The following is a 24034-nucleotide window of genomic DNA, read 5'->3' as shown; positions in this document are numbered from 1 at the left end:
TAAAAATTAGAAATCAAAAGATTAGGAAAAAGTTGAAAAAAATATATATGGTATCAAAAATAGCACCAGAAATCAGATCAAAAAATGATTCTTAAATGATGGTTCTTAAATTAGCCAAAAATCATTTTTAAAATCTATACACTATAGTTTCAGAAATAAAACTGCCCATATCTACTAGAAACAGAGGACAAACTGCCCTTATCTGCTAGAAATAGAGGAAAATGTCTCATAAATGTCATGGCTAAAATTCAGAGCTTCTAAATTGAAAAAAAAATAAAACAAACCCAAAAACACTACTACTACTACTACTACTACTACTACTACTACTACTACTACTACTATTACTAATACTAATAATAATAATAATAATAATACTATTACTAGTCAGAATGAAAGAAAATACCAAGTAACCAAAGTGTGATCCCAACTTCACACAAGACATGGAAAGCTCTACTATAAATGAAAAGAGATTTAGGAAGATGATATCACAAGAATAATTTACCCTGAAAATACGAATATGATCCTACAGGGGGGAAAAATAGACATATAATGAAATAGAGGATTTTCAAGGTGCAGTTAGATGGAGCAGTAGATAGAGCATTAGCCTTGGAGTCAAGAGGATGGAAGTTCAAATCCAGCCTCAGACACCTGACACTGACTATCTATGTGATCTTGAGCAAATCACTTAATCCTGACTGCCTTACATCCAAGGGCTATCTCCAGTCACCCTGATTCATATCTGGCCACTGGACCCAGATGGCTCTGGAGGAGAACGTAAGGCTGGTGACTTAGCACAGCACCCCTCATTCAAATCCAATTCACTTGCTTGTCATGGCATCATCACTCTGATGTCATGGTCTTCTTCAAGAATGAAGAAAAAAATCATAGCACATCACAGATTTTCAACTATTTGTGATAAAACAAAAAGACAAGAACTAAGTAGGAATTTGGAAATGCAACAAGAGTTAAAATAAGGGGCAGCTAGGTGGCACAGTGGAAAGAGCAGTATCTGAGTTCAAATCCAGCCTCGTCCACTTAATTACCTAGCTGTGTAGCCTTGGGCAAGCCACTTTAACCCCACTGCCTTGTAAAAAAATTTTTTTAAATGGGGAAAAAAAGATTTAAAAGAAGCTTAGAAAGACAAATTCATTGAAAACCTAGAAGGGAATCATAAAAGTAATAGGAGGAGAAGAAACAGATGCCCTGTAAGATATTTAATTTCTTCAATGGATGTGAAGGGAGATAATTAAGAAAAGCAGATTTCTTTTGATTCTATTCTGTGTCTGAAAAGGACAAAGGAAAAAAATAGGGTAAAAGGAAGACCCAAGAGTAGAAAAAAGAAAGAAGATAGAATTTACTACTTTCATAACTGAAATAGATGTTAAAGTTTAAAATTAGAGAGAAAGGAGTAAAGGGAAATGAGCATAAGAAGGATCTCACTCAATCACTAAACCAAACAAGAAAAGTTTCACATGTGTAAATCTGTACATACATATATTCACCAGCTATATTATGAAAGTATCAACAATAGGGAAGCAGGTAGTGATATGGAGAGGTAGAGTTGAATAAGAGAAAAATATAAGAAAAGGAAAAGCCACAAAGCAAAATCAACTCATTTCTGAAGATAGATCCAGAAAGAGAGATGCAGGAAAAAGAAAAAAATTAAGGAATAATATAAAATGTAATGGAATATTATTGAGTTGTAAGAAAAGAAGAAAGTGGATTTCAGAAAAACATGCAAAATAAGAACTGATGCAGAGTAAAATTAACAGAAACAGGAAAACAATTAATACAATAACAATTCCGTAAAGAAAAACAACTTGAAGAGTTTAAAAACTCTGACCTTTGGTCCAGATGATTTATGAGGAATCATATTACATTACTCCTGAAAGTGAAGTATAAAACTCAAGGTTCAGAATAGCTTACAGATATTTGGACATAGTCACTATGTGAAACTGTTTTCCTTGACTTTGCTTATTTGGGACAAGGTTGGGGTTTTGGTTTTGAAATAATAAGATTAATTGTCTTTTTGTAATTGATCTTATTTATAAAATACTGATTTTGTCCTGTAACTGCCTAGGTCATAATTCTTTATCTCTGAACTTAATTCAGAAATTTATCCAATCTGACATGAGTTAAGTTTAGAAATCCAGTTCTCCTATTAACCACTATTGTATTCTTGTGTTAAAGAAATCTGTTAACCTTAAAGGGTGCAGGTAGACACCAGGGAATCGGGTTACATCACCAAGCTATATTTCAAGGAGACTGGTCTGTGAGCCAAAGAAGTCTAGTTTTTCTGTCTCTGTCCTTGCAGATGTAGCTAGACACAAACAATGAATATTTCTTAATCAAAGGAGAGAAGGAGGGGCTACTCTTATTCCCAATTTCTATCCATCATATTTTCTTTTTTTATTTTCAATTTTATAATTTTTGCCCCAATCTTGCTTCCCTCCCCCACCCCCCACAGAAGGCAGTTTGTTAGTCTTTACATCATTCCCATAGTATGCATTGATCTAAGCTGAATGTGATGAGAGAGAAATCATATCCTTAAAGAAGAAACATATAGTATGAAATATAGCAGAATTACATAATAAGACAATTTTTTACAAAATTAAATTAAAGGTACATAGAAAGTCTTTGGTCTTTGTTCAAACTCCACAATTCTTTCTCACAATACAGATGGCATTCTCCATCACAGATATCCTAAAATTGTGTCTGATTGATGCCCTGTTGGTATGAGCAAGTCCATTAAGGTTCTTCTATGATTCTTCCTTCCTATTTTAAGTACTTCTCAAAACTACAAAAATGTGCTATTAATGCCATAACTGAGTTTAGTTTTGCTGAGAAAGCAAAATGCTTTAATAAGAAATTGATCATGTTTGGAATTTTGTGCTTCAGTTTACCTTAATTATTTTTAATTGCTATAGTTTGCTTTTCTCTCCATTCCATTTTTCTTGGAAATAGGAGAAAAAGGGAATAACAAAAGTGATCAAGACAACTAAGGAAAAAGGGGAAAGGGGAAAGGGGAAAGACGAAAAGGAAAGGGTAAAGAAGGGATCAATGAAATTTTATTTAAATACATATGTGAAAGTAGAAGTCAAAAAGGATGCACTGACAAAGCAGTTTTGAAAGCAATGAGTTGAATTTATTATATTACTTTTAAAAAATAGGCAGTATGGAAGTCACGTTTTCATATTCAATATTTGTTTTCTGTTCTACTATGTTTATGGATATGCGTGTATATATTTTAGAGAATGTTTCTTAAGTTCAAAATAAAATATTAAATTAAAACTCTCACTGAAATTGCATGCCCTTCTTAAATATGGTAATTGTTATTGTTAAACTCAAACAATGATCTTGTATTTACATACGATTCCACTCTGTAAAGAAAGCGAAAAAGTTTGTTAACTACAAAACTCTAGTCTTCATCAAGTTAAATGTCAAAAGTTTAATCTCCCTACTAATCATTTTTAATTAAATTAAACTTTTTTTAAAAAAAATTTATTTATTTAAGGCAATGGAATTAAGAATGACTTGCCCAAGGTCACACAACTAGGTAATTATTAAGTATCTCAGGCTGCATTTGAACTCAGGTCTTCCTGACTACAGGGCTGGTGCTCTATCCACTGAACCACCTAGCTGGCCTTGATTTTTAATTAAATTAAAAGAAAAACTTTGAGCTAAATTTAGAGATTCAATATTTTCATAAAACACTTTAATTTTAAGGGAACTACACCTGAAAATCACTTTGTGCCAATGAAACATTTTATCCCTTACTGCTTGATCTCCTGAAAAACCCTATGACATCCATGTGTATTTTTTAGGGCCTATAAAATGACCTGTCTCATAGTAGCCCATTCTTGACAATTAAATTATCCATTCCCAAGAGCCAACTAAAATATACAAATATTCAATTGCATAGTATTTTTCTTACCTGAATAACCATATATCGTAATAAAACTTGAAGAAAAAAGCAGGTTTGGTCCTCACCAATTTTTTCACCTGATATAGCTGGCAAGAGTGGGGTTATTTCTTCAGGATGTATCTTTGCTAAAATATGAATTATAATTAAATTTCATTAAAGCTAAATTTTAATAAGTAACAGAAAGCAAGGAATCTAGAGTTATCAAAAACAATTTTTAAAAAACAAACTGCTTTTCCTATGGCATACAAGATGATTTAAATGCCTTATCAGAACCAAAAAAAACTCATCCATATTATTATTTCTATTTATCTATTCTTAAAATTTCAATTTTAATCAGGGAACCATATTTCACAAGAACATTTCTTTCACCTTAAAAAATAAGAAACATCATATATATTTTTTTTGTTTTTTAAATTTTCATTCAGGAGCTATTTGCCTGCCCTCTAGACCTCTTTGGAAGATTCCAAAATGAAGGCCCTGATGACTGAGAAGCGGAAGCTTTAGAAGCTAGTAAAATTTGTATGGGAAGACGAACTTGATATGAAATAAATGTTTGTTCTGTCCTTAAGTAAATAACTCAGTAGCATGAAATACAAGTTCTTATAATTATCCCTTATAGATATTCTTTTAATATTTCATTTTAATTGACCCCTAAGAGGCTACCTTGTAACCTAGACCGGATAAAAGGACAAATGGGCCAAGTAGAATAACTCTCTCCTCCTCTTTTCCCTATCTTGATTTCTTAGTGAACCAGTTTAACTCTACACTGTCTTACAGATCAATCAAAATGGAATATTCACAGAATATCTATAAGGGATTATTATAAGAACAAGTAATTCATGTTACTGGTATAATTACTTAAGGACAGAACATTTATTTCATATCAAGTCTCAGGTATTTTTCCTGGCTATTTTCCATGTTTGGAATACTGATCTTTCTCTTTTCTACCTACCAGTTTCTGGTTTCCTTCAAGACTCAACTTAAATTCTATCTTCAATGGGAAATCTTTCTCAATGATTTTTAATTCTTTTGCCTTTCCATTTCCTATGTAATTTGTACATAGCTTATTTGTACACTATTTGCTCTTTGTTGTCTCCCCGATTGCATCATGAACTCTTTCAGGGAAAATATTGTCTTTTGTCTCTTTTTGTATTTCCAGCACTTAACACAGTGCACTTAATAAATTTTTACTGAATGATTGAGACTATTGTCTATTTTTCCAGCCTTGACTTCTCTAAAGTCTAGCCTCATTATTTCCAACTACCTTCTATATTTCTTTCCAACAAAATACTTACTATACTTTAAGCTCAAATTATAAATAATCAAACACCATCTTTTCCTCCCAAAATCTATGGTATTCCTTAAATTCTCCATTATCCTAGTCTCATAGATTTGAAACTTTCAAACTAGCACTATAGACTGAAAGTTTGCCTCTTCCCTATCCTTCGTGCCTCCATATCCAATTAATTGCTAAGACTTGTTTATCTTACTCTCTCTCTCTCTCTCTCTCTCTCTCTCTCTCTCTCTATCTGCTTTCTCTTTCTCTCTAAATCATCTAAGTCAAACCCTCACCACATTTTTTGCCTGAATTATTTTTAAAACTCCAAGGAATCTACCTTTCTGTAGCTTCAACCCTCTCTGATTCCTCATTAATATCACTGCCCAAGTAATCTTACTAATATAGTGCTTTGATCACATCCCTCCCTTGCTCAAAAATCTTTAATAGCTTTCTATTACCTACCTAAAGAAAATATAAATCTATTTTGTCTTGAAATTGAAGGCTCTCCAGAAATAGTTTCAACCTACTACATTTCACTATAATCTTATGTAATTGTATGATATATTATGCCCTAATTCCACCATCATCTGCTTAAATTCATACAATTTTCTATCCTTAAAATGGACTACACTCCCATCTCCAGCTAATAAAATTCCATCTCAGCCAACATTTCCTCTATGAAACTTCTCCCAATCTCCTAGTAGGAAATATTATCTCTCAGAGCATTTTGTTTGGATCATTCTTTTGCAATTTTTCATCTTATGTTCATATTATAGACATTGAGAGACCTCACTAATCCACTAACTCCCACTAGACTGTAGGTATTCTTTGAGAATTGGGATTAAATCATATTTTATCTTTATATCCTCAGTGCCCAAGTACAATACCTTACACACAGAAGTAATTTAATTAATCTATGATGAATTGTACAGTTTGACAAGCAGTAATGGGGATAATAATAAAGAATAATGTTGTCAGGAAATTCAATATTGTTTATGTAAAAAATGCAGTTAAAAGTAGGTATTTAATTTAAAATTTTCCCTATTCTTTGTATATAAAAGGTTATAATTTCACCTTAATATATTTACACCTTTATCCTAGGGACTAATTTATCCATATATTTTTTTAAAAAGTATTGGTCACTCTGAGTGAATGAATGAAAAAGCATTTATTGAATACTTTCTATTGTAAAACAATACACTAAATACATAAACAATACATTATAAATAAAAATATATATGACATATTAACCGATTTTATGGCAGGTCAAAGATGAAATGACTGAAAAAACAAAGGTTGAAATCTCTGAACAAATTGATTTATTAAACACTATATGTAAATTACACAATAAATTGATTTCAATCTTTCCTCAGTTTTAGTACTGGACCCAAATACAGGGAAGACAAATTCGTATGCCTTAAAGACAATCAGGGCAGCTAGGTGGCTCAATGGATAGAACACCGGCCCTGGAGTCAGGAGTACCTGAGGGCAAATTCGGCCTCAGACACTTAATGTGGCCTTAGGCAAGCCACTTAACCCCACTGCCTTGCAAAAAAATAAATAAATAAATAAATAAATAAATGATAATAAATAAATAAATAAATAAATCTAAAGACAATTAATCAAATAAGACCAAATAATTTAGCAAAAATAAGCAGAATGTAAAACTAGATTTTCTGATATCTAACCTTTCAAGTTGGGAGGGAAAGAGCAAACAGGTACCATTCTCTGAAATCAGAAAAAAAAAAAGGTTCCCACTTCCACCAACTGTCAGTGTTCAAAGGAACATAGAAATGATAAGTGACTGACCAGTATGGAGTCAGTTTTCAGAAAAGAAATAGAGGTTGTTTATGACATATAATTGTGAGAAAATTCCTTGTACCAATCTTCAGATCTGATCAAGTTTCTGGTCAGCATAAGCTAGGTCCTTAGTTAAGCGTCCCTAAGCAGTAACTAGAGGTGGTCCAGTTTCCCAGCCACACAGGGTTAGGTTTAAACAATATAATAAAGCTTTCACATGATTCCCACAATAAATAAAGTTTTCTCACAAGACAGATATTGGACTAGACCCATAATTGAATACAAAGAGAAGTTAACTAGTTCCAGAAGTCACAAGATGAAATCAGTGTGGTCTACTCAATTACCTCAACATAAAAGTATTATCTACATATAAAAGTATTATCTATATTAATGATCAAAAAAAGGTATTATTCATTCTGACCAAATAAAAAGGCATTTATTAAATGCTTTCTATGTGTAGAACACTAAACTAAAGGTTAGGAATAAAAACAGCAAAGTTGGATAGTCCCTCCTCTCAAGGAGTTCAAATTCTAATAAGTTTAAGGGGCAAGAACAATGTAAAGGTCCAAGTGATCCTTAGGGTACAGTAGCCAGGCAGATGGGGAAAGCATCTTATTTAGTGTCATTTCTATTTATAATACCATAAGGATTTCTAATGATGATGGTACCAAGGGCTTTGGTGGTGAAAACTTTTTTTTTCTGAGTCTTCAGTGGCCATCTTTAATTCTTGAAGATTTTATTGTTGTAGTATCTATCTTTCCTAAGAGAGACTCATAAATTCAATAGATCTTCAAATATAAAGGATAATTTCAACATTTAGTAATATTACTTACTATCAGCTGAAAAAGGAGTAGGATTTATAAGTGTGTCAAGTGTACAGGGACCTCTTGATGACATAATTGCTGGAAATCCAGGTACAAGGCAGGCAAAAATTAACACCTGCTCTTCTGCACAATTTGTCTGAAGTGCCTGAAGCCATAGAAGATACAGCCGGATTCCTTCACATCTTATCTAACAAGCAACAACAATATTTTAAGAAATTATTCTTAGTGTAATATTATCAAAGTTTTACAATGAAAAACAAACTAAATGGAAACTCTATAAAAACTAATACTATTGATTAACAAATACTACTTAGAAATAAAACATGCTGACTGGAGGCAAACAGTGGCAAAAAATAAGCCCTCTTCCCCCCTTACATAATATCTTATTTAACATAAAAGTATGTATTTAAGTTAAAAATTTTCCCTATTCTTTTTTCCTTTCACTCATACAAAGAAGGAAACTGCAACCACATAACAGAGATATTGAAATGGAGAAGGATAACAGATGTACAAGAGATCAGTAATAAAAAAAAATATATTGCTCCAGAGGGAAAAAAATTGTCTAGATTTAAATTTAAATAAAATTAATTCATATCCTAAATTACCTGATAAAACAGAAGTTTTTATTTTTTAAATATCCAATATTTAAGAGATATCAAACATAACATACATTAATTGTAAAAGATTTGGAGGAGCAACTAGGTGGTGCAGTGTATAGAGCACCATCCCTGGAGTCAGGAGGCCCTGAGTTCGAATCCAACCTAAGACACTTAATAATTACCTAGCTGGGTGACCTTGGACAAGACACTTAACCCCATTGCCTTAAATAAATAAAAAATGCTTAAAAGGTTTTTAAGAAAGCTTTCTCTATATAACATCTATAATGAATTTAGAAAAGTTAACATATCGAATTTTAAGCTGCTGTGACTTTTAAAAGTGACTAACCTCAGTAAAATGCAATAAAATGCTAATCTAAAAATAAGTGAATATCTCTAAATATGTTTCTGGACTTATCCTGGTCATTGACATTGATAGTTGTTCTTAACAAAGACAAACTCATTTTAAAAAAGTTTAAGAAAAGCATCATCATGAAGGTAAACCTGCTACAAAGTAACCTGCTCAGTTTGTCCATAATACTACCCATAATACTACCCCTTCTTAGTCATCCCTATAAAATAATCAAAAAAGATTTTTAAAGTATTCAAAAAATAATTTAAAAATGGATTTGAAAAACATAAAGCCAAGAATATCAAAGGAAATAATTTTTAAAATGTAAAGGAAGGAATTTAGCAATATCAGATCAAACTATAAGACAGTAATTATCAAAACTATCCAATACTGGATAAGAAATAGAAAAATAGATCAATGAAAAGAGTAGACATATAATTCACAGCAGCAAAATAAGCATAATAATTTTGCACTTGAAAAGTGTAAAGAATTATGATTTGGGGATTAAAAATTCATTACTTGGTAAAAATTATTAGAAAACTTGGAAAGCAATATGGCAGAAACTGACATAAGACTAATATCTTCTTACATAATTTACCAGAATAAGATTAAAATGAATACAAGACCAAGACACCAAGAAAGATATTCCAATAAAATTAGAAGATCATGGAGCATTTTACTTCTCAGAGAGATAGACAGGTGACAATTTATGAATAAACAAAAGAGAGAGAGAGAGAGCAAAGTTACTGTTAAATGGATAATTTTAATTACATTAAATTTAAAAAGGTCTGTACAAAAACAAATGCAACCAAGATCAGAAGGGAAGCAGAAAATTGGGGGGAAAATGTTATAGACAGTTGATCAGATAAAGGTCTCATATCTACATATATATAAAGAACTTCATGAAATCTGTAAGAACGTAAGTCATTCCCCAATTGATTACTGGTCAACTGAACAGATCATTTTTCCAGTGAAGAAATCAAAATAATTTATAGTCAAAGGGAAAAATGCTCTAAATCATTACTGATTATAGAAATACAAATAAAAACAACCTTAGGATTATTTTACACCTCCCAGATTTTTTATTCTAGAAAGGGAAAGTAACAATATTGGAGGAGATGTGGAAAAATTTGAACACCAATTCATTGCTGGTGGGACTGTGAACTGATCCAGCCATTTTGGAGAACAAACTGGAATTATGCCCAAAGAGTTATTAGACTATGTACACCCACACTATTACTTGGTCAATTTCCAAAGATGATTGGGGAAAGGAAAAAAAAACTGTATGTTCTAAAATGTTTACAGCAGCTCTCTTTCTAGTGGCAAAGAACTGGAAATTAATTGGAGAATGTACAAGTTATGGTATATGATCATGATGGAATATTGTTGAGCTATAAGAAATGATCAGCTCAATGATTTTAGAAAAAGATGAAAAAATTTGCACTTATTAATGAAGAGAAAATTGATAAGTACAACCAAAAGAACACTGTATACAGTAACAGAAATATTTTTAATAACTGTGAGCAAATAATTCACATTGATTATCATAAATTTACAATATTACAAATAATTTTAAATTTTGCACATTTGAAATTAATAATAAGTTGAGCATGGTCAATTAGCAGTTTCATGTATAATAACCTTTTTTATTATATTATGTTATGGAAATGTTTCTTTTATTCATAAATTAAAACTTTTTAATTAAAATACAAAATAAAATCATATTTAAGGTGAAATTATTTTTTAAATTGTCACTTCAGCATACTGATGAGAAAGTTTGAGAGTATTCATTCATCTGAGATTAGTACCTTAATAGAATTTCCAGTGTGCAAAAGTTTCTTTAGAGTAGATCCTAGAATGAAAAAAGATGCATTTGTAATACAGGAATTCAAATATAAAGTCAATTGTAACAATAATTTAAATATTTAAAATAGGAAACAAGTCTTTTTAATAAAAACTGAAAGAAAAAAGAAAAGTAACCAAAGATCAAAGTTAATATTAAAAAATGGACAATGACCTTCAGAGATGAAGTTGTTATAAACAGAGAGACCTTTTACAATAATTCCATTTTAATTATGTAACTTGTCAAAAGCATCTGAGGACCAAAAAGCATTTGATATGATAGTAATCTATTTAACCACATTGGATTTTATGCAGTATTTATCTCTTGTCATACATAAAAATGAATGATGAATAAATCTCCAAAAGTAAACATGAATTAATTTTCAAAGTCAACAGATGTTCACTTAGAAACAATTTAAAGATATTAAAATTTGTGGGCTGCTTTATTACGAACAGTACCCACAGTTTGAAAGTCAAGCTATATTAGCAACCTGCCCTTTGATGATTAGCATTGAAACTTACAGGCAGCTCCACCAATAAAAAAAAGGGAGCCTTTTGTGTTTCATTCCACTAAGAAAAAAAAATCCTCCTGGCCATAATCAATAAAAACAAAAATAGGGAGACATACATGTTAAAAATATAGAAAAATAAATAAACAGTCCTTTTGGGAGAGAAGGCAGCTTGGGAGAATAATGTAAAACAGAGCCTGAGATGAATCTTAAAAGCAATAGGGTTTCTGTAAAGTTGAAAAAGAGTCTTCGTGAGTATAAAAATATCACCTACTTCCCAAACCTACTTTTGTTGTGAGGAAAGAGTAATACATTATTATAAGTTATTCTTGTAATCATTATTAACAAGTTCATTCACAGTCACCATAACTCCAAGCATTCAAAACTAGGAGTAAATTCAGTAGATGTTAGATGGGGGAAGGAGGGAATAGTATTTTTTCCTAAGAAATCAGGAATTTACAACTTGTAGAAAGAAAATAATTTAATAAGTCATTTCTAAAACAATCTGGAAACCAAAAGTCACTTGTCTTGAAGTTCTACCTGCAGGATAAGCAAGCTATTTTTAAGACTATTCCTGAGTACGAGTAAGTAATCTTGATCAAGCTAATTTGAAATCTTAGCAGTACGAAGAAATTTGTAGTATTAGAAATTTTTAAAAATATAATCTCACCTATACTATGATAATGCCATCGAAAGAAAATCCTTTCAGGTAGTAGCTGCAAGATTTTCTGTATAAAACAAAAATATTAATTATTTTATAAGACATCATGAGAAACTAGGTGACAAAAGAAATTACATAAACCAATTTATAGGTTAACTATAAAGTTACAAAATGATATTAAACTAAATACTATTTCTAAATAAAGAAATCTTTTCTCATATTTAAAAAACAAACTTGTACCCTCATTAGGGATCATAAGATGCACACTTGAATAATCATATCATTACCCTGAAATGTTCCAATATCATGTTCATTAATTCTGAAAGTCCCTTCTCTAAAGAGAATATGTAGTCATTCTCCCTCTCCCTCTGTCTCTGCCTTACAACCCAAATCAAATTCATCTGCATAAAGAGATTTCCCCAGACTACTCCCTTTCTGAATCTTCACAAAGGAGTTTCTCAGGGTCTATCCTAGACTCACCTCTCTTCTTCTGTATTACATTTTACATTATTTACAATTCTCATGGACTTAATTACTGTCTCTATGCTGATGATTCTCAAATCCACCTATCCTGCTCCAGTCTCTTGGTTGACCTCCAATCTTTCATCTTCGACTGTCCTTTATGTATCTTGAACTGAATGTGCAGTAGATATCTTAAACTCAATATGGGAGTCATTCTGAAGGAAACATGGTAAGTTGAATGGATGCTACTTTTGGAGTCAGAAAGAAAAGAATTCAAGTACTAGGTCTGATATATGTTAGCTACAGAGCCTATGAAATTAGTTGCCTATCTATACCAGTGGAGGGAATGCTTCAAGCAAAGGATTTCCTTAATAGGTAAATTCATAGTTCTAAACCCCATCCCCAAACATCTCTATATTAATCACTTTTCTCCTTGTTAGTGAGAATCAGATCTAGAATAGAATTTCCTCTTGTTGATTCCTCCACCTTACAAAGGATCTTGGGCCCTCTTTTCCTATGTTGCTATGCTGTCACTTAGCAATCTCATTAGCATCCAAGCATTCAATTATCATCTCTATGCTCATGATACCTATCCAAATTTAACTTCTCTTCTATCTCCAAGCCTCCTAACCTCCAATTGCTTACTGGATATCGGAAACCTGATATCCCAAAGACATCTTAAACACATGGTCTTATCCTCCCCACATAGCCCTCCCTTCTTTCTATCTTCCCTATTACTTTGGAGGGCACCATTATCCTCCCAAGCACCCAAACTTAACATCTAGATATCATTTGAAACTCCTTGCTGTCCTTCACATGCACACCTATATTAACCAATCTGTTACCAATTTTAGGAATACTCTCATATAAGTGTCCTTTTCATTCTGACATAGTCACCACTCTGGTGCAGGCCTTCATCTCAAGTATGAACAATTGCAAAAGTTTTCTGGTTGGTCTCCCTGACTCAAATCTCTACCCACTCCACCCACTCCAAAGCTCTTCAACCTCCATTCAAACTGTCTAATTGAATTTCCTAAAATACCTAGCTATGTTTGATTAATTCAAATTACATAGCCCAGATGAACTAGATCCTAAGGTTGAAAAGGGAAGCAAATTGCTAAACCACTGTCAGTGATATTTGAGAAATATCAGAGAATGGATAAAGCACCACAAAACTGGAAAGGGCAATTATCCCAATTTTCAAAATCAGGGAAAAGAAGAGAGTCTGAAACCCATAAGCTAAAAAGCATAACTTCAACTTTCCTGCCTCCCCCAATCTGCCCAAATCCCATTGAGAAAATCTGTTCACCAGAATATGGCATTTTTCTTTACTTTATCTTCCTCTTTTGACCTAGCATTGACAAGATCCCATGGGGAAGATGAGAAGAAAGAGTCACCTGGTTCCTCATATGACCTGGGTAGCTGGGAGGCAACAACTCTAATTCTTTTAGTGAAACAGAAGAGCATCAAGACTTACCATTTAAGCAATCTATATTTTTCTTATATTCTTAAAACCTGACTAGCTGTGCTGGTTTAGTTTCCCTCTTACCAGACCCCAGATACTTATCTGGACTGCTGATGCCCAAGGCCCTTATCACTTCTCATACATTAACTCCCTTATCTACTCAAGATCACCATTCTACTTTAAATTCTCATCATGTACACCTGGACCATGGCAATAGCCTCCTAATGTGGCCTCCTTGAGTCTAGTCTACACTCTCTACCCTTTCTAATACATTTAAATAGCTACAAAGTTAATATTGGAGAAGGAAATATAAAAGCATTTCAGTATCTTTTGCCAAGAAAATCCAAAATCGGGTCACAAAGCCTCAGATATGACTCATATTATCTTGTTAGTGAAAAAATTAATATTCCAAAAATACAATACCAAGTGTTTCCCTCTCCTGATCAAAAAATCTTCAATGGTTTCCCATCTGGTTACTGAATTCAATATAAAAACCTTAGCTTGAATATAGAAATATGTTAAACACAATTGTACACGTACAACCTAAATCAGATTATTCACTGCCATGGGAAAGGGGAGAGAATTGTAAGACTCAAAAGCTTGCAAAAGTATGAATGGGAAAACTATCTTTGCATGAAATTGGAAAAAACTTTAAAAAAGGAAAAATTTATAAATAAATAAAAGCTTGTCTTGAGATTTAAAGCCTTTTATAATCTGATCTCCACTTACCTTTTTGGATATATTTCATATTACTCCCCTACATGCAACTCTACACTGACCTAAGAACTGTTCTCCATATAATATTTCATTTCCTCCTTTCACACCTTCGCACAGGCACAACCAGAAGGTGCAACTTGTTTCTCAACCCAAGTCTTAGAATCTATAATTTCTTCCTTTTGAATTTATGGAATAAAACAAGCATTTCTACAACACAAACAATTAAAAAAGTGATTGTACACAAAACTGCAATTCCACTGTATATAACTTGCTATTCTTTCAAATATAAACAAAACTATCATGTAAACTTCTTTAATTTACCCCTTTCCCCTTGCCCCAGCCACTTAGGAACCCCTGTTTAAACAAAGCCTTCCCAGATCCCAACAGTTGTTAAAAGTTCACTTCCAAATCGAATTACCATTTTCTTATTTGGTTGTATTTCTGCCTTTAAACCCAAGGTAGCTACTCCAGGATAGGAACTAGGTTTTTTTTGGTTTGTTTGTTTTGTATTTGTAAACCTATTCTCAAGACACCAGGCTAGAAGGCAGAGAAAAATGACAATACTTCCCCTGAAGGAGCTTATAAACTAATAAAGATGAGATACCAAAAAAGTACAGACTCATACATAAATTATTTTATGTTTTATAACAAAATGCTTTATGAACCCAACAGAATAGGTTTGCACATCTGAGTTGGCACTTAAAGGGTAGAAAGAAGAGACATCCAATGTATGTGGAAGAGCATGGAACTACAGGTGGAAGAACAAAGAAATATGGTTTGGGGGACAAAGTCAAGCTTTAATGAAGCGTGAGGCATATGGAGACAGATATTAGATAATTAAAGAAAGACAAGATAGTTCTACATCAGAAGAAAGAATAAAAACTCTTCTCAGAGCTTGAACTACTAAAAATAGTTTTGACAGGAATGAAATATTCAAATCTATGCAAAAGGAACTAGTCACATACATAAATGGTAGACTGGTAATGGGAAGAAAACAGAAAGGCCTCTTTTGGAGAGAATCTACTACTATAGTCCAGGTGAACAGAAATAAGAATAGTAGAAACTGAATAAGCAGAAGATGAAAGAGATAAGAGATAATGCAGGTGTGATACCATCAGAATTTGGGAACTAGCTGGAGAATATTTAAAGAAAGGTTAAAGAGTGAAAGGCAACACCTCAAATACATACATACATATATACACACACACATATATAATTGCATAACATTTTTTCATTGTGGTAAAACATACATATATATCACATACTATATACACATAGAATATATAGAAAATGGAAGTCTGAATGGTGCTATCAGAAATAATGAAGGGAAAAAGAAGAACATATTTGGAGTGAAAGATAAGCTAAGTTTTGAGTTCAGTCGTCAGTGGAAATCTTCAATAGGTAGTCACATACACCATTGTCAAGACTGAATGAATTATGAATGAATGAATGAATGAATATTTGCAGATTGGTTACATTTTAGAGCACTGAAAAATCTTGTCATGTAATTAAAGTTCTTGTAATAGGTGACTTGGATATTACTCTAAATGGTATAGCTGGACCTTCTTATAAGTGAAACACTGAACACTATTATGGTCCTGTGGACTTTCAGTTTGGTCTGGTCTGATGCCAATTCAACATTATATTGACACCAAAGTCTCCCAAAGGATAGATCAGTCTATATGTCTGAGAAATTTAATATATGAGGAATTTTTTATTTGGGTAAAATAATATGCCAAAAAATGCATTAAAAATGTTTTAACTAGGCTATCTAATTCTCTTTATCATCATAGCCAGTAACATTCGTATCGATGGTTGTAAAAAGTTTTTGAATGATAAGTCACTAAATCAGGGAGAGAGAAATTGGCACTAAATTCACCTAAATAAGCTGTTCGCTAGAACTATTTTCAAGGGAATGGCAACATAAAACAAAGTTTAGACAAATATTATCCATACTGCTTCCTCTTGAAGCTAAATATAAAATTCATGGTACCACAGTTTTTGAAAGTACTGGTTGTAAAGGGGGTTAGAGAGGAATTAAAACTCAGACAATGGTCTATGTCAGAAACCTATACTGTCTTTACTAAGTCAAATACAACATAGCATTTTCTTCTACTGCAACCTAGATTTTAAGTTATACTACTGTAAATACCACAAGAGTTATGAAGATCTTATTTGAGAATACAAATAAAACAAAAAATATTTTGCAAAAACCACACTGTGAATAAACATGACTTTTTGAAAAACATAGAATAGTTTAATGCTTGGAACGTGGCTATGTATATATGGTAATCTATTATAACACATTTGAAATAGAAATTGGAGATTACTATACTGATCAACGCATCAGGATATCTGTCAGTTCTTTTAACTGATTACCCATAGATCTTTTTTCCTCCAAGCCCACTACATGACTAGGAATAATGTGAAATTTAAACTGTAGTTTGGGCAAAATGCTACTCTCCAAAGAGAATCACTTTTAGTTTGCCCTAAATCAACTTATTTTCATTTAAGACATATGGAGACACACACACACACACACACACACACACACACACACACACACACACCACCTGAAATGAAAAACAGTCAAGGCAGATGTATATTTGATTTTACTATCAATAATGGTAGAAAGGGAAAAGTTGAGAAGATAAATATATCATTTACATTTTTAAAAATTCTATAAGAGCATGTGATATTTTATGCTTGAGAAGATAGTAGACGAAGATTAATTCTGTTTAAACTGTCTTGAACAAGAGTGTTGTAAAAGATATATGCTTTAAAAGATAAATGGCCTGATTAGAAATATTCAGGTTTTTTTGATGGACTTGTTCACTCCATCAGTGACAAGTCAGGGACAATTTTAGGAGATCTGTGATGGAGAATACCATCCAGAGAAGGAATTGTGGAGTTTAAATGAAGACCAAAAATTATTATTTTCAATTTTTAAAAGCTGTCAAATGTTTTATGTAATTTTGCTATCTCTAATGTTTTCTTTCTTCCTTTTTGGATCTGTTTCTTCTCTCAACATATTCAAGTTGGATCTATGTGTATCATGGAAACAAATGTAAAGACTATATCAGAGTCCCTTCTGTTGGCAGAAGGGAGGGAGGGAGAAAAAAATAATAGTAAAAGTCAAAATCTTGCAAAAGAAATGATTGGTAGAAACTACCACTGGATGTAATTGGAAAACAAAATATTTATATAATTTTAAAAAAATAAAGTTCAGCTCAAACACTGAAAAAAAAAGAATTTTTCAAGTTTTTACATACTTGACCTTAAAGGCTTAGAGGTCAAAAAATGGGAGCTGAATTACTATTAATAGGGTCTTAAGAAGAGTAAGTTGGTTTCCAAAAGAATCAATATTAGCAGATTTCTTTAGATCTCTTATTGTCTATTATTTCCAAAACAAAACAAAGGGCTAACTTTCTTTTCATTATTTCTATTCTGATTACACCTAAAAGAAAATATGAGAAAACAACCAGGAATTTATATGTATACAGATTTTTAAAATCCAGCAGATTAGGGCTAAAATCAATTTTGCTCTCCATACTGCACTCTTGAATTTATCCATTATGTCTGCACAGTGGGTATCTATTCCCTCTTTAACATTTTAGTGAAGGAATAATACACAGATCCATGCAAACACACACACACACACACACACACACACACACACACACACACCCCCACACACCACACACATACACACACAAAAAGTAAATATAAAGTATATAAGGTAATGCAAGGAAATTTAAAGAGAGAGAGAACACAAATAATTGTGCAAAATTTTCCTAAAGATACCCATATGGCTACTACAGTGTATGTAATTATTACAACTAACAATAATATTGTCATATATATATATATATATGTAAAATTCTCAACATTTCATTTTGAAATTTTGTAATATAATATTTTATTATAAGTAAAGCGACTGCAAAACTAGCTCATGCCAGATTAACTTCATTTACTTTTTTGACAGGATTATTAAAACAGTAGATAAAGGTAAATAAAATGTCAACTACAATAACAAAACAAATTACTATAGAATTTCATCTCAAAGAAAAGATATAGGAGGGCAGGTACTCTTACTACTTTGCAGAGGTAGATAACCAATTTAATGGAAGTGGATATAGCATCAAGCTTTTTTGATATGCTGATTTTTTCAGCTTTAACGAACTCATTCCTTTTTAAAAATTCTTTATTATAAAGGATAAACTCACACATTGGGGGCAGGGCAGGAAGGAGGGAGGAAGGAGGGGCCCCTAGGAAAATGAAGAATTTTTGTATTAAAAAAACTAAAGGTAGCAATAAAGATTATGTTTAAAATTAAAAAAATACACATTTTAGGATACTTTTAAAGTTTATTACTGTTCATTTTTTTTAGTTCAGGAATTGTACATTAAGACTTTGTGTTGGGCTCAATTGTCTTAAATATTACCGTCTCATTTAGCATTGATTTCAAAATACTAATAAGTCTTTTTAATGTATTCTGGTTCTTTTTGATATTTTTATGGCTGATATCTCTTTCACAGTATGTGTAATTAATCCATTTGTTCAGTAGCTTACATCAAAGACATGAAAGCAGAGTAGCAGGAGGAAGTATAACTAAGCTCTACCCCACAACTCCCCCAAACAGATCTAAAAACTGCACTAGATCAAATCTTGATTATGAAATCCAAGGGAAAAAAAATCACAGTGAGTCATTTTTGCAGTCCAAGTTGGCCCAGGGAGAGAAAAAAAGATCTGTGGATAAGAGACATAGCCAGAATATAATCAGGTCAAGTAAAGAATTGGCCTGGAAAAAAAAAGTGGCCTGAAACTAGAAGTTGGTTGTATGAATGAAAAGAAGAGAGAAGAGAGAAGATGTGGCAACTGCCTATGTGAGGTGAAACAGAGTAGGTTAATAGTGTTCTGGAAAGAAGTAGGGAAATTTGAAAAGAAAACAGGTTTGAGAAGATAAATTATGTAATGACATCAGCATCTGTCACAAAAACATCTGTGGTTGCACACCTTGGAACAACTCATTTTTGAGGTGATACTTTTACTCACTGGTCATTGACCACAGGGGACTACCCTGCTAGGGAGTTGGCCACAGTCAGTTGGTGATCTGAGGATCAGGACTGGGTATGAAGAGACAGAGATGCTGGGGTTCTCTTGCAGAATGACACCTGCACAGCTGCTGCTGTGGGTGCAAGGATGGTGGTTAGGTTAGAACTGGCCTAGTTAAGAAAAGCATCTTCCTATCTGTAACAAACTGATCAAAAAAAAAAAAAAAACCTTCAGAGTCAGAAACACCTTCAAGGGACACTGACTTAACTTTGGAGACCTCTAGAGGACATTTTGCCCTGAGGCTATTATATTAGCCTTCTGGTTGACTTCCCTGCCTCATCTTTCCCCTCTCCAGTCCATCCTTTTCTAACTCAGCTGCCAAAGAGATCTTCCAAAAGTGTCACTTTCAATTCAGCAAATACTATTGATTCCCTTTTACCTCTAGGATCAAGTAGAAAATCTTGAATTTGGCTTTTTAAGTCTTTTAAAACCTGACCCCTTTTTATCTTTCTAGTTTTTTTAACCCTTCCTCCATCCACATATTCTCCAAGCAGTGACTAGAAGACTCTCCATTTCTTGTTAGTTCCGACTTCCTGAAATGTGCATTCTCATTCTCTCTCTCTCTCTCTCTCTCTCTCTCTCTCTCTCTCTCTCTCTCTCTATCTATCTATCTATCTTCATCTCTTGGATTCCTTTAAGTCTCAATGCAAATCCCACCTTCTGCAAGAGGCCTTTCCCAATCTTTTTCTTCCCATTTTTTTATATCTTTGGGTTGTAGACCCAGTAGTGGTATTGTTGTATCAAAAGGTATGCATCATTCCAAATTGCTTTTCAGAATGGTTGAATCAGTTCACAACTCCACCAACAGTGCATTAGTATCTCAGTTTTCCCACATCCTCTCCAACATTGATCATTTTCCTTTTATGTCATATTAGCCAATCTAACAGGTGTGAGGTGGTATCTCAGACTTGTTTTAATTTGCATTTCTCTAATCAATAATGATCTGGAGCATTTTTTCATAAGACTATAAATAGCTTTAATTTCTTCATTTGAAAACTACCTGTTCGTATCCTTTGACTATTTATCAACTGGAGAATGACTTGTAATCTTATAAATCTTTGTCAGTTCTCTATATTCCCAGTCTTTTTCAATTCTAGGGCCTTCTCTCTGAGATTAATTCCAATTGACTCTGGCCTATGTATAAAGTTATTTGGATGTTGAATCCCCATAAGAACGTAAGAGTTCCTCAAAGGGAAAGCATTATTTTTGGCTTTGTTTGTATGCCTAGCATTTAGGACATTTCCTGGCTTTTAGGACATTAAGCCCACATAGCTAAGGCTTAATACAGTCTTGTTGACCTCTTGACTTTCTAAATAAAAAATGTGAAAACACTAGGTGTCACAGTCTAATGGTAGAAAATGCCATGCCAAAACAATATGAGAATTAGAAATTTTAAAATAAATTATACTTGTAAATACCTTTCTGAAATATGCTTTTAAAAACTTATTTCACTGATACATTCATCTTAACCAATTGGCTATCTAATGAATTAAATAAGAAAATAATCAAAAAGTTATTATCTCCTACAGATATAACATGAGAAGAATTAGCAGTCTCAAGAATCAAGAAATTCATCCAGCACTTCCAGAGCTCAGTCCACAGATGGTAAGGGAGTAGGAGAGACTGCAGAGCTCTCTCTGTTATACCTGGTGCAGGTCTCTGCTACTTTGCTCATACTCAAGAGTCACGTCACAGTCTGGGGCCCCGACTACCACAGAGGAACAGGGACCCTCCTCACAGCTCCAGGGAAGATGGGAGTGGCTTGTGGTCATCCACAGACCAAAGCACAGGCCAGAGGTGGCTAAGGTGGCGCAGTGGATAAAGCACCGGCCCTGGAGTCAGGAAAATCTGGGTTCAAATCCAGTCTCAGACACTTAATAATAACCTAGCTGTGTGGCCTTGGGCAAGCCATTCAACCCCATTTGCCTTGCAAACCCCGCCCCCAAAAGAAAGCACAGGCCAAGAGAGCAATCAGAGCCTTTCATAAGACCTTGAAGGAACTGGGGCGAGGGGATATTCCAAAAAAAACCCAAAAGCTTTGGAAGTACAGTAAATCAGTCATAGGCTGAGGAAATGAGCAAACAACAGAAAAAGAAGAACCTTTACTTTGTTCCCACTGAAGATCACTCAGAAGATAACAAAGTGAAGCTTCTATATCCAAAGCCTCCAAGAAAAATAGGAAATGGGCTCAGGCCATATAAGAGCTCAAAAAAGATTTTGAAAGCAAGTAAGGGAGGTAGAGGAAAAATTGGGAAGAGAAATGAGAATGATGCAGTTAAATCATTAAAACCAAGTCTGCAGCTTGATGAAGGAGATACAAAAGATTGCTGAAGAAAATAACATGTTAAAAACCAGTTTAAGTCAAATGGAACAAAGCAACCCAAAAGGCAAGAAGGAGAATGCCTTAAAAAGCAGAATTGACCATTTAGAAAAGGAGATAAAAAAAGATCTCTGAAAAAAGCAGCTGAAAAGGGAGAGGAGGAAAATGCAGGGGGAAAAAAAGCAGAATTGGCCATTAAGAAAAGGAGATTTAAAAAAAAAGATCTCTGAAGAAAATAATTCCTTCAAATAAAGAATGGAGCTAAAGGAAGCTGATGACTTTGTGAGAAATCAAGAAACAATAAAACAAACCCAAAGGAACAAAAAAGTAGAAGAAAATATGAAATATCACATTGGAAAAACAACTGACCTAGAAAACACATGTCAGGAGAGATCATTTAAAATTTATTGGGCTACCTGAAAGTCATGACAAGAAAAAGAGCCTAGACTTCATTTTTTCAAGAAATAATCCAGCAAATTTGCCCTGAGATCCTAGAAACAGAGGGTAAAATAGAAATGAAGAACCCACCAATCCACTGAAAGAGATCCTAAAATAAAAACTCCCAGGAATATTATGACCAAAATCTTAAACTCCCAAGTCAAAGAGAAAATACTGCAAGCTGCCAGAAAGAAACAATTCACTTACCATGGCTTACAGTCAGGATTACACAGGATTTAGCAGCATCTACATTAAGGGTTCATAGGGCTTGGAATATGATATTCCAGAAAGGCAAAAGAACTTGGATTACAACCAAGAATCAACTACCCAGCAAAACTAAACATATTCTTTCAGGGGGAAAAGATGGACATTCAATTGAAATGGGACTTTCACACTTTCTTGTTCAAATGACTAGAGCTGAACAGAAAGTTCGATCTCCAAGTACAAGACTCAGGTGAAGTATAGTGAGAATGGAAGAAAAGGACTAATTATGAGGGATTTAATGATGTTGAACTGTATGTATTCCTGCATAGGAAGATGGTACTGATAATTCATATGAACATTCTCATTTATAAGAGCAGTAAGGAGTATTTATGGTCAAAGCACAGGAGGGAGTTGAATATAATGGTAAAATATAGTATAAAGATAGAGTCAATGGGTGATAAAGGAAAGTACTAGGAGGAAAGGAAAGGAGAAGTAGAAGGGGCTAAGATATTTCACATAAAAGAGTCAAGAAAAAAAGCTTTAGTAGTAGAATGGAAGGGGGGAAGGCAAGGAGGAATGAGTGAGCCTTCATTCTCATCAAAAATGGCTCAGTGAAGAAATAACATACACACTCAATAGAGTATAGAAATCTATCTTACCCTAGGAGGGAAAATGAGAGAAAAGGATTGGAATAAGGGGGGGGGGGGGGGAGTGGAGGGGTGGTAGAGGTGCTAGAAGAGAGGGAAGATCCTGGCAGAAAGAAGTCAGATACAACACACTTCTGAGAAGGGACAGGGTGAATAATGGAAGTGGGGAGGAATAGAATGGAGGGAAATACAGCCAGCAATAGCAACTGTGGGTAAAGATATTGAAGCAACTTCTCTGAGGGACTTGTGATAAAGAAGGCAACTCATCTCAGAGACAGAGTCTATGGAATCTGAACACAGACTGAAGTACACTTTTTTTCTCTCTCACTTCATTTCTCTTGAGATTTCTCGATCTTTTGCGGGGGGTAGGTTTATATTTACTTTCACAACAAGATTATTGTAATAATATGAAAATAAATAAACCAGGGTAGCTAAGTGGCAGAGTGAATAGAGCACCAGCCCTGGAGTCAGGAGAACCTGAGGTCAAATCCAGCCTCAAACACTTATTAATTACCTAGCTGTGTGACCTTGGGCAAGTCACTTAACCCCATTGCCTTAAATAAATGAAAAAAGGAAAGAAAATTTTTTTAAAAACCATAAAAAATGTCATGCAACTGACTTATCTGCTCTTCTGAATTATTAATAACAATGTTATAGCATTTGAAGAAATGGCAATTCTATGACAGGATCAGAGTCATATAATAAATAAATAAAGCAAAGATTTAACGAACAAAATAATATCAAAAAGATTAAATCCTAAATTGTTTCAATAAACACAAGAGAACAAAAGCATTCAAAACACTGATGTGTAAACAAAGACTGAATCCGGAGCCAGAAGACTTGAGTTCAAATGCCATCTCTCCTATTTATCACACACA

General features: G+C 33.3%; 1 protein-coding gene across 5 annotated transcripts in view; it reads right to left on the bottom strand.

The window, feature by feature from the left end:
* Nucleotides 1-24034, bottom strand: part of RALGAPA2 (Ral GTPase activating protein catalytic subunit alpha 2) — a 374367-nt gene that overhangs the window by 311738 nt on the left and 38595 nt on the right. For all 5 annotated transcript variants that reach the window (XM_074209342.1, XM_074209345.1, XM_074209344.1 and 2 more), the window contains exons 4-7: nt 11798-11855; nt 10585-10628; nt 7838-8015; nt 3935-4050 (exon numbers count right to left, since the gene is read on the bottom strand). In XM_074209342.1, coding sequence (XP_074065443.1) covers nt 3935-4050; nt 7838-8015; nt 10585-10628; nt 11798-11855 — 396 coding nt within the window. The remainder of the gene's footprint in view (nt 1-3934; nt 4051-7837; nt 8016-10584; nt 10629-11797; nt 11856-24034) is intronic.

The sequence above is a fragment of the Macrotis lagotis genome, chromosome 1, assembly GCF_037893015.1.
Source record: "Macrotis lagotis isolate mMagLag1 chromosome 1, bilby.v1.9.chrom.fasta, whole genome shotgun sequence".
Lineage (NCBI taxonomy): Eukaryota > Metazoa > Chordata > Mammalia > Peramelemorphia > Peramelidae > Macrotis > Macrotis lagotis.
This window is presented reverse-complemented; position numbering and strand designations above follow the sequence as displayed.